Source organism: Rhinopithecus bieti, unplaced genomic scaffold (assembly GCF_001698545.2).
Source record: "Rhinopithecus bieti isolate Rb0 unplaced genomic scaffold, ASM169854v2 scaffold_841, whole genome shotgun sequence".
NCBI lineage: Eukaryota > Metazoa > Chordata > Mammalia > Primates > Cercopithecidae > Rhinopithecus > Rhinopithecus bieti.
Window position 1 is genome coordinate 88,138 of NW_016803191.1, and position 17,460 is coordinate 105,597.

General features: G+C 39.5%; 1 protein-coding gene across 1 annotated transcript in view; it reads right to left on the bottom strand.

Annotated features, from left to right (window-relative positions):
* Positions 1 to 17,460, bottom strand: part of PRIM2 (DNA primase subunit 2) — a 313,454-nt gene that overhangs the window by 49,231 nt on the left and 246,763 nt on the right. The window contains exon 11 of the mRNA XM_017868174.1: positions 357 to 483. Within this exon, the coding sequence (XP_017723663.1) occupies positions 357 to 483 (127 nt within the window). The remainder of the gene's footprint in view (positions 1 to 356; positions 484 to 17,460) is intronic.

A 17,460-nucleotide genomic window follows, 5' to 3' on the forward strand; every position in this document is an offset into this window, starting at 1 on the left:
CTTAGAGACTTACAAAGAGACTTAGACTCCCATACAATAATAATGGGAGACTTCAACACTCCACTGTCAACATTAGACAGATCAACGAGACAGAAAGTTAACAAGGATATCCAGGAATTGAACTCATCTCTGCACCAAGCAGACCTAGAGCTGAATGAATTTCTCTTGCCTGACCTAGTTCAGTAATAAGACAAATTGCTCTAAAAGTAATGGAGCTCTAGCTTGACAGTGATGACTGACATAAGCTACAAGCTAGCTCCTGACAGTAATGCAAAAAGCCACTACATTGTTTCAGGGTTTCCAACAGAGCTCTTGGATTTCTGTACTTGGTGAACATATCCAGTGGAGGCACTTACCATGATAATCCCCTTGGCTTGGTGGATTGGATAGAATAATCTTCAAGCAACTGAAAGGTGTATAGTCTGTCCTCTTGCCTTCCTTTCCAAAGCTATGACGGATGTTGTAAGAGTAACCTTTATCAAACTGATTGGGAGAAAATGGAAAAAGAGACAAAGTCAGCCAATGATTATACTAGTGAGATCAGCAAAGCAAGCTAAAATCAAAGAGTGCAAAGTGATATTTTCTAGAATAAATTCAGCATTCATGGGCAGATGTACATTCATGCCATATATATTATTTAGATCCTTTATGATACAAATAATTTATTTTTTAAGAAAAGGTACAAAACTTATAGAAAACAAATTTCTCAGGTAGAAGACAGCTAATGTTATCTATATGTTTAAAGATAAAGAAAATCTTTTCCTGAGAAGAATAATTGATTTGCCCTTCTTAGCTTGATTCCAAAGATTATACTAGAAGAAAACCAGTTTAGCCTCTTTTCTATCCACCTTCCCCTAATTCTCCCTGAGTTCCCATATCTACCCATTCTACTTCCTAAATGCCTATTAAAATAGTTAATCCTAGGCCAGGTGCAGTGGCTCATGCCTGTAATCCCAGCACTTTAGGAGGCTAAGACAAGAAGATTGCATGAGCCCAGGAGTTCAAGACCAGCCTGGGCAACATAGTGAGACCCCATCGCTACAAAAAAAATTAAAAATTAGCTGGATGTGGGGGCATGCACCTGTGGTCTCAGCTACTCAGGAGCCTGAGGGAGAATTATCGATTGGGCTGTAGGGTTGAGGCTGCAGTGAGCCATGATTGTGCCACTGTACTTCAGCCTGGGCAACATAGTGAGATCCTGTCTCAAAATATCATCATCATCATCATCATCATCATCATCATCCCTTCCTCTGGATTGCCACTATACAAAATAGTCAACAAATGCTTAATGAATGAAGTACTACAACTGCCTCCTACCCAGAATCCTTGCCTCCATGTTCATAAAACAAGCTAATGGGACAGAAGGGATGTTGAATTGGGTCAGACAGGAGAACAAAAGGAACCAGCATATAATGAAAAGTGAACAGGTGCCAGGCATTTTGCTAGGAGCTTTTACAAGTGTGATCCCATTTAATCATTTAGATCATCACAACTCCTCTATGATGCTGTACTTGAGAAAACCGAAGTTCAAAGAATGAAGCAATGTGATGTACAACAGTTATTAAATGGTAGACATGTACAGAAAAGTCTGATTCCAAAGCCCATGTTCTTTCCATAATACACTTTCTTAGTAATAAGAAATAAGATATTTAAAATAGTAGCTTCCAGTTAAATCTTTTAGGACATAACTTCTCTCAGACTCCATTTTAAATGTCACTTCGTTTTGAGGTCTAAAATCAGAAGTAATCTCTTCTTCCTACATATTTCAATAGCATTTTACCTATACTTATACCTATGCTTTTCTAGAAGATTTATCTTCATATTTGATTTTTATGGCACTTTACTTCTTTTACGACACATTATCATGCTACTTTCTATTAATCACATATTCACATAGATGATTAGTTCCTCCAGGACCATAAACTCTTTGAGGTAAGATCTGTCTATTGGATCTTTGCACCCACCTCAGTACCAGCATGCATGAAGGAAAAAATGTGAAGTACTCCTTTGTCTACTACAGCATTAGGAAGGCAATCATCCCATTATTCTGCTTCCATTAAATGTTTTCCAATGCCTGATGGTTGGTGACTTTTTAAATTTAATTTTTAATTTTTTTTTAGAGATAGAATATTGCTCTGTTGCCCTGACTGGAGTGCAATGCCATGATCATAGCTCACTGTAACCTCAAACTCCTGGGCTCAAGTGATCTTCCCAACTCAGCCTCCTGGGTGACTAGGACTATAGGTGTGTGTCACCAGACAGGGTCCTGCTATGTTGCCCAGGCTGGTCTCAAACTCCTGGCCTCAAGCAATCCTCCCACCTTGGCCTCCTAAAGCCCTGGGATTGCAGATGTGAGCCACTATGCCAGGCCCTTGGTTGATGATTTTCTAATTCCACTACTACGTGACACTCATCTGGCATAACAACCCATACCCCATTGGTCAACCAAAAGCAGACAATGGACCTTTGACAAGATATCTGGCAAGAGGTAATATTCAATACTGGTGGAATCTTGGACACAAATCTAACTTTCCTGGGAAAGAGGTAGAGGTTAGGGTAGGTGTCCCATGTTAAGTGGTCATTTGGGCAAAAACTACAGACCTAAAACCAAGTTTCTAAAATGTATGGCAAATGACTGATTTAGTAAAAAATTTATCTTCTACTCTGAAAAAAATACATGTTTGTTTAAAAGACAAACCTTGCCACTTTTATACTGGAGCACAATCTTAAACTACCACTCAGTGATCTCTCAAGGCTGTCACAAACAGAATGATCAGAAGCTGTGAGTGGCTGTGGAGCACGTCAAATGTTCCTACCTGATACTTTAAGCAACACTTGTTAAATAGTGAGAAGCCAGATTGCCCAAATAACAAGTCATTTTCAAAGGGCAAAATCTTCAAGGTTCTCAGTCTAATAATTAGAGTGAAAGAGCTTATAGTTTTTACTGCCATGATTCTTTAACTTATAAAATGGATACTCTAGAAAGCTTACAGAATGATTACTTGGCAATTTTTCATACATGAAATTACTAAGCATAACACCAAAAAGTGTCATGTAGATAGGAATAAAAAAACAGATTATTTTGAATTTATAAATAATTATACATATTGGCAATGAACTAAAACTTAAATACAAAAGGTGGGCAGGCCGTATTTTGGAAAGCAGGTAAATCTCCCATTTTAAGTGACCGCAAGACACTTCAGAGTTGCCCTTTGCTTGCTTTCTCTGGGCTCATACTAAGAGCAACACACATAGAGTAGGCTTTTTAAAGATCCCAGGCTTTGGGGGCAGAGAAACCTGGGAAAGGATCCCCGGCCTGTCCACTTATAAAGGGTGTTACTTCAATCCTCAATTTTCCTAATCTATAGGGACAGTAATATTAATGCATTAAATTGCTATGAAGATTAAATTAAATTAAAACATTAAGCAGAGTACCTGTCACATCCTTTATTCTCAATAAATATTAGCTGCTATTGGTGAGGGGGGGAAAGGAAAATATTTTGGTGTCCTAGTTTAAACACTGACTGTGCTACTGCAAAAGACTTCTACTTCAGTAGATATTAACTGAACCTTTACCTAAAGGTTTAGGGAGGATAAAAGACTCACTGAACTATTCAATTACATTTCTAGTCATCTTAAAATGTCCCCCTTCTTCCAGCTCCTATCCACAACTCTAACTATTCATACAAACTGGCTCAAATGTCACTTCCTCTGTGGAATCTTCCCAAGCACCCAAGGCAGAAGACGTTGCTTCCTCAAAAGAGTGCACAGCAGCAGTTTGTACAGTGCTGTACCTTTCTTGTTGCAATGGAATTTATTTTTGTATTTATCACTTCTAAACTAGGAATGCTGTTAAGGGCAGGGACTTGGTTGTGTACTCATCATAGCATGCCCACTCAGTATCTGATAAAACATCTACTCATAGGAGGTGCTCAATAACCTTCACTTGAATGAAAGAGCAAATAAGTGGTAGCTGGCTGGAAAGATGAATGTATAAATATGCTTCAAGGGATTTTAACTTATCAAGATTAAATAACTTCAAAACCTTGCCAAATCACTGCAAGTTTACACTGTTGTGCTACTTTGTTCTTCTGGATAGCTTTTCTTCTTCACTGGAACAACAACAACAAAGACTGAAAAAGTTTAAACGATGCCCTCTATAGAGTACAGTGGATACGTTAAAAGATAGTAAAAGTAATAAATTTTATTTTCTTTCAAAAACTGGCTCAGTATAGTGGGACTGGGCTGTCCAATACTTTAAGAGAATCAGAAAGAGAGTCAGAATAAGAGATAGGAAAATCTCTTGCTATTTTTTGTGTGAGATCTTTAAATTTGAGGTTATAACTGAAATATAGTGAAATGCATACATCTTAAGTCTACAGGATGATCAGTTTGGGCGAGTGACTACACCTATACAACCCACACCCCTACCAGAAGAGAGAACACTTCCATCAACCTGTAGAATTCCCTCTTGCTTCTTCTCAGTCAACATTCCCCTCCCTCCACAACCAGAAGCAACTACTGATCTGATTTTTGTCACCACAGATTAGTTTTAGCTATTCTATAACTTTGTATCAATGGAATCATACAGTATAAAGTATTTGTGTCTGGCTTCTTTCATGTCCTTTAATGCTTCTGAGATTTATCCTTGCCATTACATGTATTAGCAGTTTGTTCTTTTTTATTGCCGAGTAGTGTTCTACTGTATGGCTATACCAGATCGCTTGTCTAGGCTCTTGCTGATGGACACCTGGAGATGTGATATTGTGATACAATAAGAAATGTGTATTTGATCCCTGCTCCTGGTTCCTCGCAGAGAGTTCCCAAAACTCTTGTAATTTCCTGAGCAAGAGGGATGCTAGGTGTATCTTCCGTTCTAATATTTGGTCTGTGGCCCAAGTTTCTGACAGAGTTGCCAATCCCTTGGAACTTCCTGGGTATTGATAAGAGTGTCTTTTGTTCTAATGAGGTGATTCTTGGTGGGCTCCTGGATGGGTCTGGTCACCAGAAAGACCAAGCCATAATTAGAAGCCTGGAACTCTCAATCGCACTATCCCATCCTCCAGGAAAAGGAGGGGGCTGGAAAATGAGTTAATACGTGCTCAGCCTATGTGATGAAACCTCCGTAAAAATCCCTAAACTGACCGTAAACTAGTTCAACTGTTGTGGAAGACAGTGTGGCGATTCCTCAAGGATCTAGAACTAGAAATGCCATCTGACCCAGCAATCCCATTACTGAGTATATACCCAAAGGATTATAAATCATGCTGCTATAAAGACACATGCACACATATGTTTACTGCGTCACTATTCACAATAGCAAAGACTTGGAACCAACTCAAATGTCCATCAGTGATAGACTGTATTAAGAAAATGTGGCACATATACACCATGGAATACCATGCAGCCATAAAGGATGAGTTCATGTCCTTTGTCGGGATATGCATGAAGCTGGAAACCATCATTCTCAGCAAACTATCGCAAGGACAGAAAACCAAACACCACATGTTCTCACTCATAGGTGGGAATTGCACAATGAGAACAGGTGGACACAGGGTGGGGAACATCACACACTGGGGCCTGTCGTGGGGTGGGGGGAGGGGGAGGAATAGCATTAGGAGATATACCTAATGTAAATGATGAGTTAATGGGCGCAGCACACCAACATGGCACATGTATACATATGTAACAAACCTGTACATTGTGCACATGTACCCTAGAACTTAAAAAAAAAAAAATCCCTAAACTACAGGGTTTGGAAAGCATCTGGGATGCCAAAGACATGGAGGTGATGGGAGGGTGGAACACCCAGAGAGGGCATGGAAGGTCCATGCCGCTTCCCACATATCTTACCCAGAGTACTTCTTTGGCTGTTCACCAGTATCCCTTAAAACATCCTTTACAATAAACTGATAAATGTAAACATTTCCCTGAGTTCTGTGAGCTGCTCTCGCACATTACTGAACCCGAGAAGGGGGCTGTGGTAACCTCCCACTTGTAGCCAAACTGGTCAGAAGTTGTGGTAACCTGGGAACCTGCTGCTTGCAATTGGTATATGAAGTAGGGCACAGTCTTGTGGGACTGAGCTCTTAATCCATGAGAGATCTGCACGAGTTCTAGTTAGTGTCAGAAGTGAACTGACTATAGGCTATCCGGCTAGTGTCAGAGAATTGGTCAGTGTGGGAAAAATCCACACATCTCGTCAGTATACTCTCTGTGTTGAGTGTATAGTAGGAGAAAATTGGTTTTTTCCTACCATACACACTGGGCTTCTACAGTTTTTGGCTATTCTCAATCAAGTGGCCATGAACATTCTTACATATAGCTTTTGTAGGTATACATTTTCATTTCTCTGGGATAAATACATAGAAGTGGAATTGCTGCCCAAAATTTTCCAGAGTAGTTGTACTATTTTATACCTCCACCAGCAATCACTGAGAGTTCCACATTCTCCCCAACATTTTATAAATCTTGTTAATTTTAGCCATTCTAGTGGGTAAGCAGTGGTATCTCACTTTGCATTTCCCTGATGACTAATGATGATGAGCACTTTTCATGTGCTTTTGACTAGTGATATTCCTTATTTTATGAAATGTCTGTTCAAATCTTAAAATTTTGATTGCCTTCTTTTAATTATTCAAATGTTGATTTAAAATTTTTAAATGTTGCTTGCCTTCTTTTAATTATTCCCTTATTTATATATTCTGGACACAAGCCCTTTGTCAAATATAACTGTAACAAAGGCTTATCTACTTGATGTTATCTTCTGATGAGCAGGTGTTATTTCTGATGAAGTCCAATTTATCAACTTTTTAATGGTAGTGCTGTGTCCTAAGATAAATTGGAAAGATATTTTTATGTTGTCCTTTAGAAACTGTAATGCTTTAGCTTTTAAGTCTAGGTCCTGATTCATCTCAAGTTAATTTTTGTCTATGGTGTAAGGTAGGAATCAAAGTTCTTTTATTCTGCATGTGGAAAAGCACCTTTCCAACACCATATGTTGAAGACACTTTCTTTTTCCCATTAAATCACTTTGACATCCTCATCAAATTTGACCACATATGTGTAGTTCTATTTTTGGACTCTGACTAGATCAGATCCAATTGGATCCCATTGATCTACATGTCTGTCCTTTAGCCAATGACACACTGTCTTGATTACAATAGCTTTAGAGTAACTTTCAAAGATATGTAAGTCCTACTGTGTTCATTTTCAAGATTATTTTGGCTATTCTACGTCCTTGCATTTCCATATAAATTTTAGAATCAGTTTGCCAATTTCTTTTGAAAAGAGAATGCTGAAATTTTTAACAATCAGTAGTTTATGTCTTCACAACTGCTATCTGTCCACAAGTAATCAATAACCAGGAAAACAAATAGCATTTCAACGAAAACTTTCAAGAAAGAAGAAAAACTTTCAAGTCATCATTAATTTCACTGATGAAAACAAGGACATTAAAATTTCCAGCAAACCTTTTATAAACAACTTGTGTCTTTAGTCACAAACATGAACTATAGTCAATCTCTTTTGTGAAAACTTTTAGGTAGGAAATGAATTTAATTAGATACAAGATTTCAGTATGTTCATCACAAAATAGGGAAAGAACATTTTGGTAAGCTATTCTGTTAAAATAATGGAAAGCTAATCTCTCTAAAAGAGAAAAGCTAAAAGCATTAACTTCCCTCTTCTTTCCAATTTATTTACTGCCTTTGTACACATATGTCTAAAATTTGGACCCTTCCAACTCTACTGGAAACAAGAAAAAATAAAAATAAATGAAACTTGGATCTTACTAAGCTTTCAAACTATCCATGTATTTATCAAACAAATTGTCCTCTCTGGTTTTCAAATTTACAAATTCAAGAAATACTGTACAGAGACTGTATTTACTTGGAGATACTTTTTAGCAAATACTTACTAGGTCTTCATATCCATGGCTCAAAGGAAAACCTCTAAGTATTCGATACGAAAAGAGGTAGGAAGGCCGGGCGCGGTGGTTCACTCCTGTAATCCCAATACTTTGGGAGGCCGACGCAGGTGGATCATCTGAGGTCAAGAGTTCGAGACCAGCCTGGCCAACATGGTGAAACCCCATCTCTACTAATAATACAAAAAATAGCTGGGTGTGGTGGCGCATGCCTGTAATCCCAGCTACTCAGAAGGCTGAAGCAGGAGAATCTCTTGAATCCGGGAGGCAGAGGTTGCAATGAGCCGAGACTGTGCCACTGCACTCCAGCCTGGGCGACAGAGTGAGACTCCATCTCAAAAAAAAAAAAAAAAGGAGGTAGGAAGAAGTAAATATAAAACATACGTTTCTGTCTAGGCTCTTCCCTCCCACTCCATTCATTCAGTGTGGGGAAAGGCCAGAAAGTCAAGACAAGTCTGAAGGTGGGTAAGTGGCAGTTTGCAACCATCCAAATTAGTCCAGACATCCCATCTGTGGCACTGGCAATATACCAATATGCATTTCTACCAAAGACAGCAGTAAGTTACTTTCAGAGGCACGATGTTAAATGATTGAACTCAAGAAAAACTGTAAAGCAGGCACACCTTTATCCAGTTCCAGCCCTGTTCTCAGAACCTCTTTTATAACTTTGTCTTCTATTCCAGGCCCCCCCAGGGTCTAGTGACTTTATTATATTTTTTAAAGTACTTATGCCCAAATCTATTCAGACACTACGGTGTAAACATCTGTTTGCTGAGATGGACAGTGCATGGTCTTCCTTAGAATAAAGTCTTTCCTACAATGGAAAAAAAAAAACGACTAAATATTACTCCTATTTTCTTTTCTTTCTCTCTTTTCTTTTTTTTTCTTTTTTTTTTTTTGAGATGGAGTCTCACTCTGTCACCCAAGTGGAGAGCAGTGGTGTGATCTTGGTTCACTGCAACCTCTGCCTCCCAGGTTCAAGCCATTCTCCTGCTTCAGCCTCCTGAGTAGCTGGGTTACAAGTGCCCTCCACCATGCCCAGCTAATTTTTGTATTTTTCATAGAGACAGGGTTTCACCATGTTACATGTTGGCTAGGCTGGTCTCGAACTCCTGACCTCAGGTGATCCACCCACCTCAGCCTCCCAAAGTGCTGGGATTGCAGGCGTGAGCCACCACGCCTGGCCTACTACTCCTATTTTCAAAGCCACAAAAACTTCATTATGCAAGGTCAGCTTGAACAATAAAGTGAGAATGGTTAAAAAGTACCCTTTAGAGAGAGATTTGTATTCAAAAAGGAACATCTTCTTGACCTAAATGAGGCAAAAGAGCCATGTACATGTGCACAGAAATCAGCATAAGGATATGGCATTTAAAAATTTTTAATTTTTAAACTTATTTTATTACACATGCAGGTTTGTTACACAGTTACATTGTGTGAAGCTGTTAGGGCTTTTAATGATCCCATCATCCAAGTAGTGAACAAAGTACCCAATAGGTAGTTTTCCAACCCTTCTTCTTCTCCCTCTCTCCTGGCTCTAGGTCCTCAGTGTCTATTATTCCCATATTTATGTCCATGTGTACCCAATGTTTAGTTCCTACTTATAAGTGAGAACATGCAGTATTTGATTTTCTGTTCCTGTGTTAATTCATTTAGGATAATAACCTCCAGCTGCATCCATGCTGCTGCAAAGGACATGATTTTTGTTCTTTATATGGCTGTGTAGTATTCCTTGGTGTATATGTGCCACATTTTCTTTAATCCACCTTTGATGGGTATCCGGGTTGATTTCATGTCTTCTATTGTGAATAGTGCTGTGATAAACATAAAAGCGCAGGTGTCTTTTTGGTAGAACAATTTATTTTCCTTTGGGTATATACCAAGTTACGGGATTCCTGGGTGGAATGGTAATTCTATTTTAGTTTGAGAAATCTCCAAACTGGGGATTTCCTCAGGGGCTGAACTAATTTGCATTCTCGCCAGCAGTGTGTAATGATTCCCTTTTCTCCACAATCTCACCATCATCCGTTAATTTTTGGCTTTTTAATAACAGCCAGATACAACATTGCTTCAGGAGAACATTTTCACCTTCTTTTTAGTGGCAGGTGTTTCTTACCTGCAAGAACTTGGACCTCTAATTTACATATTAAAAGAAACAAAGTGAGAGTCTGCTAAACTACAAAGTGACCTCATTATTACTCACCAGTGCCCAGAATTTAGCATGCCAAAATCATTAGAAGCAGGTCCTGTGAAGAGTAGTTATCATAAGTACTAACAGAAACTCAAGCTCAGCATCAGGGTCACATATATAAGTGAACCTGCCAGGAGGAAAAGGGCATGAAACCATCCTATGGCCTTTTCTTAGCACACATTCTTGCTGTAATTTTTGGAACTATTATTATGTTGTCTTGAGTCACTAGAGTCTTATGCATAATTTTAATAACCATAGTGATGTTATAGGCATTTAATATATGGCGCCCCCTTTTAAATTCTTATGTAACTAAATTACTCAATTACTATCTATTAATCTAAATTTGTAATCAGTCACCTATAGATCCAAATACTTCCCTTTAACTCTTAACTTCAAACACAGTTTAACTCTTAGAGATCACTGGATCATCACACATATTCTAACCAAACAACACACCAAAGGAGATGTGGAGGCCCCAAGGAGTCCAGGAGGCAGTAAATACTAATGGTTGAAGTCAGATACTCATGTTTAAATATTGTCTTTACTGCATGCTAGCTGTGTGACCTTGGACAAATTACTTAACTTCTCTGCAACAATTCCCTTTTAGGTAAAAAAGGAGTTATATCTATCACATAGGGTTGGTTTGGAGATTAAATTAGCTCATTTTCATAAAGTACTTGGTATAGCATCCTACACACAGTGATAAAATGCTCTCCTTGACCAAACTTTGGTCAGGCTCTTCTGAATCCTCATTTCAACTAGGCCTTGAGCTTTGGACTTCTGTGTTCCTCTTTATATCACCCAGTTGTAACAGGAATCTTATAAAGTCAGTTGAGAAAGAACTCCCCAGATATTGAGATTACCCTCAATATCTGGTGAAATTCCTCACTGCTACCCTTTATATCTTATCACCCTGGCCAACCTGCAGCAACCTGTTAGTTCTGTTTAACCAGAATCCCCTTACCCGTGACATTTCTTTCCTCTTAGTAGTTTTTCATCCACTGACCCCCCTACCCTGCTCTCTTGTCCATGCCATTTGGAATTAGGAATCCCCACGTGTGCATGCTCTCTATATGGAATTAAGCCCAGCTCTATACTGGAATACCTTCTTCTATTGCAGCTTTTCCTGAATAAAATCTGTTTTTACCATTTTAACTATTATTTCTGATTTTTCTTTAACAGTTTTTGGTCCATGATTCATATCTGGATCTGAACCACCATTGAACCCTTGGACACAATAACCAATCTCTCAGCACACACCAAGACTTTGTCTTCAGTCTGCTTGCTTTTTGGGTGAGTGACTCCAATAAATGTCCATTGAAGCACAGTGAGGACAAATTTTGATTAAGATTCTGATTACATTGTCTGAAGCTGGGCTAGAGGCCCAGAATTCTTTGTTTGAAAGGCATGTACTCAGCTAGAAGTCTTTCTTTCTGGGGCTCACTGTGTCAAGTAGACATTCACTCCCTGACTCCTGAGCCTGGCTCTTGGCTGGAAAATTCTTCCTGGATCTTTGTCTCCTGGGAAGGAGACTTTTCCTGGCTCTTTGTTTCCAGTGGAGATCCACTCCCCAACTCCTAGGCTGCAATTTTTTCCCTGCTCTTTATGAGGCCTCTCTCTTCTGTCTGTTTAATCCTGCTTCTCCCATGGGAACTTCTCAATGGAAACCTCACCTTATCAAATTCCTACTTTGCCGCTATAGTTCTAATACTGTCTGCTTGCTTTCTCACTGGCAAAGCCTTACCAAAAACTCTCTTCAGCTAGGGTGGGGGCTCCTGGTATATCCCTAAATTAGTCCATCTAAAAAGAGCCCTAGAGCAAAAAAGAAGCAAAGTTTTTGGATGCACAGTGGTCTGCTTATTTCACTTGGTATTAGGAAGCCAAAAAACAGCTAAATAATTCAAATCTCAGTCAAACTATTGAGGCTCTTTCACACCGTCTTTAGAAACATTCTTCTGACTCAGTAGTTCCTAGAGCTTTCAACAGCACCTCCATATTCCCCTCCCAGCTCTCCTTTATAGCATCCTCTCTCAAACTCTCTTCCACCATCTGCCCCTCCTCCAGCCCCTCACCTCCCTGTAACCATAAGGTTCACTAGCCCCCATCTCCTTCAGACGAAGCCCAGGATCAGCCAGTACCTGTTCCCCAGTGAGGCTAATAGAAGAGAGAACATTTAAACCTTGGTCTAGGTCTGAATTGCATCCTATCACCAAATACTTTCCTGAACACAGAAAGGAAAGGGAAAGGTTTGTTGAACAATTTAGAATCATTCTAGGTGCATACTCTCTGGCATTTCCTGATTTAAATCAACTTATCCGCCTGTTGGTTGAGCCTGGAAATGCCTCCCTTTGCTTTGAAAAAGCTAAATGGACCACTATTTCTGATGAACCTCAAGGGTCTCAGGCTACCCGATACCCCGAGGGAAGTAAGAAATTACTAGGAGCCATCCGTCAAATCTACCCCATTAAAATTGATTGGTCACATATCTAACATTGTACATAACAAACTGATGAAACTGTGGCTATCACCATCAATTAAAAGACAACGTGGAAAGACAATTCAGAGGTGGAACTGACTTTCCAAACAACCTCTGCTCAGGCCATGCAATCTTTTGTAAATAGTTTCAGGGCAGACCTCCATGACACATTACAGAAAAATAATATTAATTAACAAAATGTATACACGTCTAGGCTCCAGACATTAGCCCAAGAATATGAAAACATTATTTCAAAAACATTGGAAAATACACAATGCAAGCATGTGGCAATGCAGTTAAAACAACTGGAAAACCTGAAATTTTAACTCACAGCAAGCTCCACAATGGAAGGCTCCCATTGATCTCAACAATGTGCTGATATCATGAGGAAAAAAGACACTGGGCCTGGAATTGCCCAGTACTCAAGAGGAGGGAAAACCCAAGTCCCCTCCTCACCAGAGAATTGTCTATTTTCCTCCAGAGAAGCAAATGTCCCAATGCCCTCAACTACTACTAAATTTGCTTGAAGAAATAATGCTACAAGTTAAAGGGCCTCCTACCACATCTCTCATTGATACCAGAACACATTCTACCCTCACCATGACCTCGTTTCCTGCCCCCTTCCCCAGAGTCACCAAACTTGACCAGTGGTGGGTTTTGAGGCTTTGCCCCCAGCTCATCCTCCTATCTCTATGGGACCTCTTAAAGGTCAACATAATTTTCTACTCAGCTCCACTACCCCAGTAAACCTGTGTGGAAAGTATCTTCTCACGAATGGAGGTACAAAAATTCCTGCTGGACTCCTACCCGCCCCGAGTCTTTCTCTTCATGTCTATGTCCCCTAATGGTTTTGTCTGACTTCCCCCAAGCAGGGAGTTCCTTTGCCCACTTCAACCTATCTACTTAAATAAAGATTTAAGCAAACTACTAAAATTCTCTAAGGTATATGCGATACAGAACCCATATAAGGTAGAAACAAGCCTCTCCCCAGGATTCCCCAATATCGTTTAAAACCGCAAGGACTAGCGGTTGCTTTCCCTGATAATGAGAGGCTTATGACATAAGTCCCCACTTCTAATCCATGCATTACTCCCATGTGACTATTAAAAAGTCAAGTGGGAAAGGATATCAGTTCCTTCCTGGGATCTATCAATTACACTGTCAAGTCAAGATTTCCCTTGGTGCCTAATCCTAACACTATCCTGTCTGTTATCTCTTCCAACATGCAATATTTCATGGAGATTCATTTGTGTTCTGCCTTTTTTTTTTTGAGACAGAGCCACTCTGTCACCCAGGCTGGAACACAGTGGCTCGATCTCGGCTCACTGCAAGTTCTGTCTCTTCTGTCTCCTGGGTTCACGCCATTCTCCTACCTCACCCTCCCAAGTAGCTGGGACTACAGGCATCTGCCACCCCGCCCAGCTGATTTTTTTGTATTTTTAGTAGAGACGGGGTTTCACTCAATCTCCTGACCTGGTGTTCAACCAACCTCGGCCTCCCAAAGTGCTGGGATTAAAGGCTGTGTTCTGCCTTTTATAATATTCCCTTTCATAAAGAATCTCACTACTACTTTGCCTTCACCTGGGAAAATAAACAATACACCTGGATAGTTATGCCCCAACAATTTACTAAGGCCCTGCATATTTCCCATGAACCTATCTGATGGACTTAAAATTCCCAGAAGACTCCACTGTAATCCAATATGTAAATGAACTCCTTCTATGCACTTTCAGTTATGACAACTGCCTTTAGGATACTGAATAAGGCAATGGCAAGAAAGGACCACAAAGTTTCTAGAGGAAAAGTTTAATTATTCTGTGTGTTCAGTATCTGGGTCATGGTATTTCAGCTGCAGGTAAAATTATCTTCACAGGCAGAGCTTCTACTATTCATCATTTCCCTCTTCCTGAAACAAAATAACTGAGAGGTTTTTCGATCTTGTGGGCTATTACAGGATGTGGATACCTAATTTCTCATAGAGGGGTGATTGCCTTTAAGGTTCACAGCCTTCACTATGACTTTTCCTCATCTGAGATTGCTCTTCTCTTACATTTTTCTGTTCCTAAATTTAGGGGCTCCTTGTTCTCCCCCAGCTCTGCCTTTTCCTTACCTCTTAGCAAGACTATTCATCCACAGAGCCTTTGGCAAGCCTGGGCTGGACTAGTCATCACTTCCCATAATGCCACAGACTGAGGGTACTGTGCTTCCTTTCCTGTGGGCACATCTGGCATTTCCAAGATTCCTGTGAGAAATCAAAATTCCTATTTTGCTATAATCTTCCCTCTCTTTTCTTCCACCATTTAAAACCAAGACAAATACCCATTGTGAGAAAAACCTCTGAATATACTCCAGTCTATCCTTGCAAGGGTCATGTCCACTCCCATCATAATTTTACCATCGATTCTTTTCTGGGAACAAGCATTTGTCATTACACTTCTCCAGCCATCATTAAATGGAACATAAAGCCTCCAAGCCACTATGGGTTCCTGGACATCCCTCATATGAATGGAAATGTCCCCACTTCCCCTCTCAGCCTAATTTCTGTAACCCAACCCAACCACACACAAACTACCTCCAACAAATCCTTTCTCAATCATCGAAATGTTTATTCTTTGGTCACCTTCAGCCATCAGATAATTATCGTATGACTCCGGGCTAGTTCCCAATGATTCTATGACTCCGGGCTAGTTCCCAATGATTCTTATTCTGTCTGTGGAACTCAAACCTATTAGCTGTTACCAGCCAACTGGAATGGATTTTGCTACCTCTCTAATCTAACTAATCCCTTCATCTACTTGATTCCCCACAATTTCTTTCTTTTTTTAAAGTTATCTCTAAAACAATCACCCACTCCCTCCAGTTGCCCTCACTCTCACTATGAAAGCAAAAGAGGTATCCAGAACATCATAGGTTCTGTTGTAGGTGATCTTGGTTACTCAGGTGGTGACTTAGAAAAGACAGCTACAGGAACTGGGCATAAGTTTTACCCATGATCTCAAGACATTAAGAAGTCTCAACAGATGGTTCAGCTGGTCTTTACTGAAAAGGAACTGAACACAAGATGGACTTAGATTGCCGAAAGAAAAGAATAATGCTTTATTTCCTTGAACAAAAGGAGCAACTGACAAGATGCCCTCCGTGGCCAAACTTTAGTCAGGCTCCTCGGAATCCTCTTCTCAACTAGGCCTTGACCTTTGGTTTCAATTTTGCATAGCACAGTTGTAGTAAGAATCTTGCAGTCAGTTTAGACAGAACCCCTTACCCTCAGTATCTGTTCACCTTCAGTATTTGATCACCCTCAGTATCTAATCAAACTCCTCATCCCTGCACTCTCCAACACCCTCCTTGGTATCTCATCACTCAGCTGTCTTGAGCAAGAATCGTTTTAGGTTGGCTTAACCAGAATCCCCCCACTCCTTAAGTTTCTTTCCTCTCTGTAATTTTTCATATATTAATGCCATCTTGTTCTTTGGCTATAAATCCCCACTGGTCTATGCTGGATTCGGAATTGAACCCCGTTCTATACTGAGGTCTCTCTTCCCCTATTACAGTAGTAGATCCTGAATAAAATCTGTTTTTGCCACTTTACTGTACGTACAGCTCTACTTTTCTTTAAAAAATAGTAAGCACTCAATACTTTAGAGTTACTAACATTACCAAGGTTGTCAGTTTTATTACTAAACTAGGAAAAGCTATCTTGAGTAGGTCAGAGCTGGTGTGTTGTTTAATATTACTTAAATTACTTATGTTTTGCCTACAGCTTCTTCATTAGAAAAACCTGCATCTAGTTACTCCCTCTAACTCCTCACAGGACCTTAAAAAAATCAGTTAAGCAATTTGAAGTTTGTAACACAGCTGGAAAACATTGCTTCTGTTACTCTAATTCAGCAAATTACCTCCTATGGTGTATTAAATATTCCTTTTTCTGCTCTGTAAGAGTTAATTCATTTCTCATCGGTGAGAACTTTTCACAGGCTTATGAAGCAGCAAGGTGTTACAGAGATAACACAGATTTTGGTTCTAACTCTGCCACCTACTCGCTGAATTATGTTAGGCAATTACAAGTTACCTCAGTCTCTTTGTAGACTAAACTATAAGTATATATTATCATATGCTACAATTATTTGTATAAAATTTGTAGAAACTAGTTTGTGCCATTTTTGAAAGGTGAAATTTATAAAATAGTTCATTTTATAATCAAATATCTCTGAAGACTCCTGGGAGTTCCCCTGAAAAGGTGTTAAAAATTGTAAAATTTCACATATTATGAAGGTTCCATCCAAAAAAAGCAGGACATACGTTCTTCATCTTCATTTCTTAATCTCTTCCCCTGAAGCCATGGAGAACATTTTCAGTTCTGGACTCCAGAGTATACAGAATTTCTTTCTCAAATTTCCCATGGGGCAAGGACAAGATACAGTTTTAAAATTTTCATTGACCACATTGTTTTCAGAAAATGGAAAGGAAATAACGAAATGCCAAAAGTCCACAGAATAAGTACTAAATAGAATAACCTTATGTAAACTGATGTGGCCACTCATTAAGCAGACCACTTTTGGTGATGTCAATAGATCAAAAGAAAGGTCAGCTGTGTATCAAAGACTCTGCCATAATCATCAGAGGAAAATGGAGAGCTATCTGTTCAGGAATACTGGAGGTAGGCTGGCTAGTGGGTTTGTTTCATCTTTTTCACTATACCCAAATAGACTCCGAAAACAAGATTTGAGAGCTATTTGTCACCTGGGGCTGTGTGATTTGCATCATTCTAACTATATCTATTATATTCAGTCAGATATTTATTAAATAAAATTTCTAAATTCCTGATGGGGAATTTAGTACAAAGGCACTACTGTTATTAGCAAAACA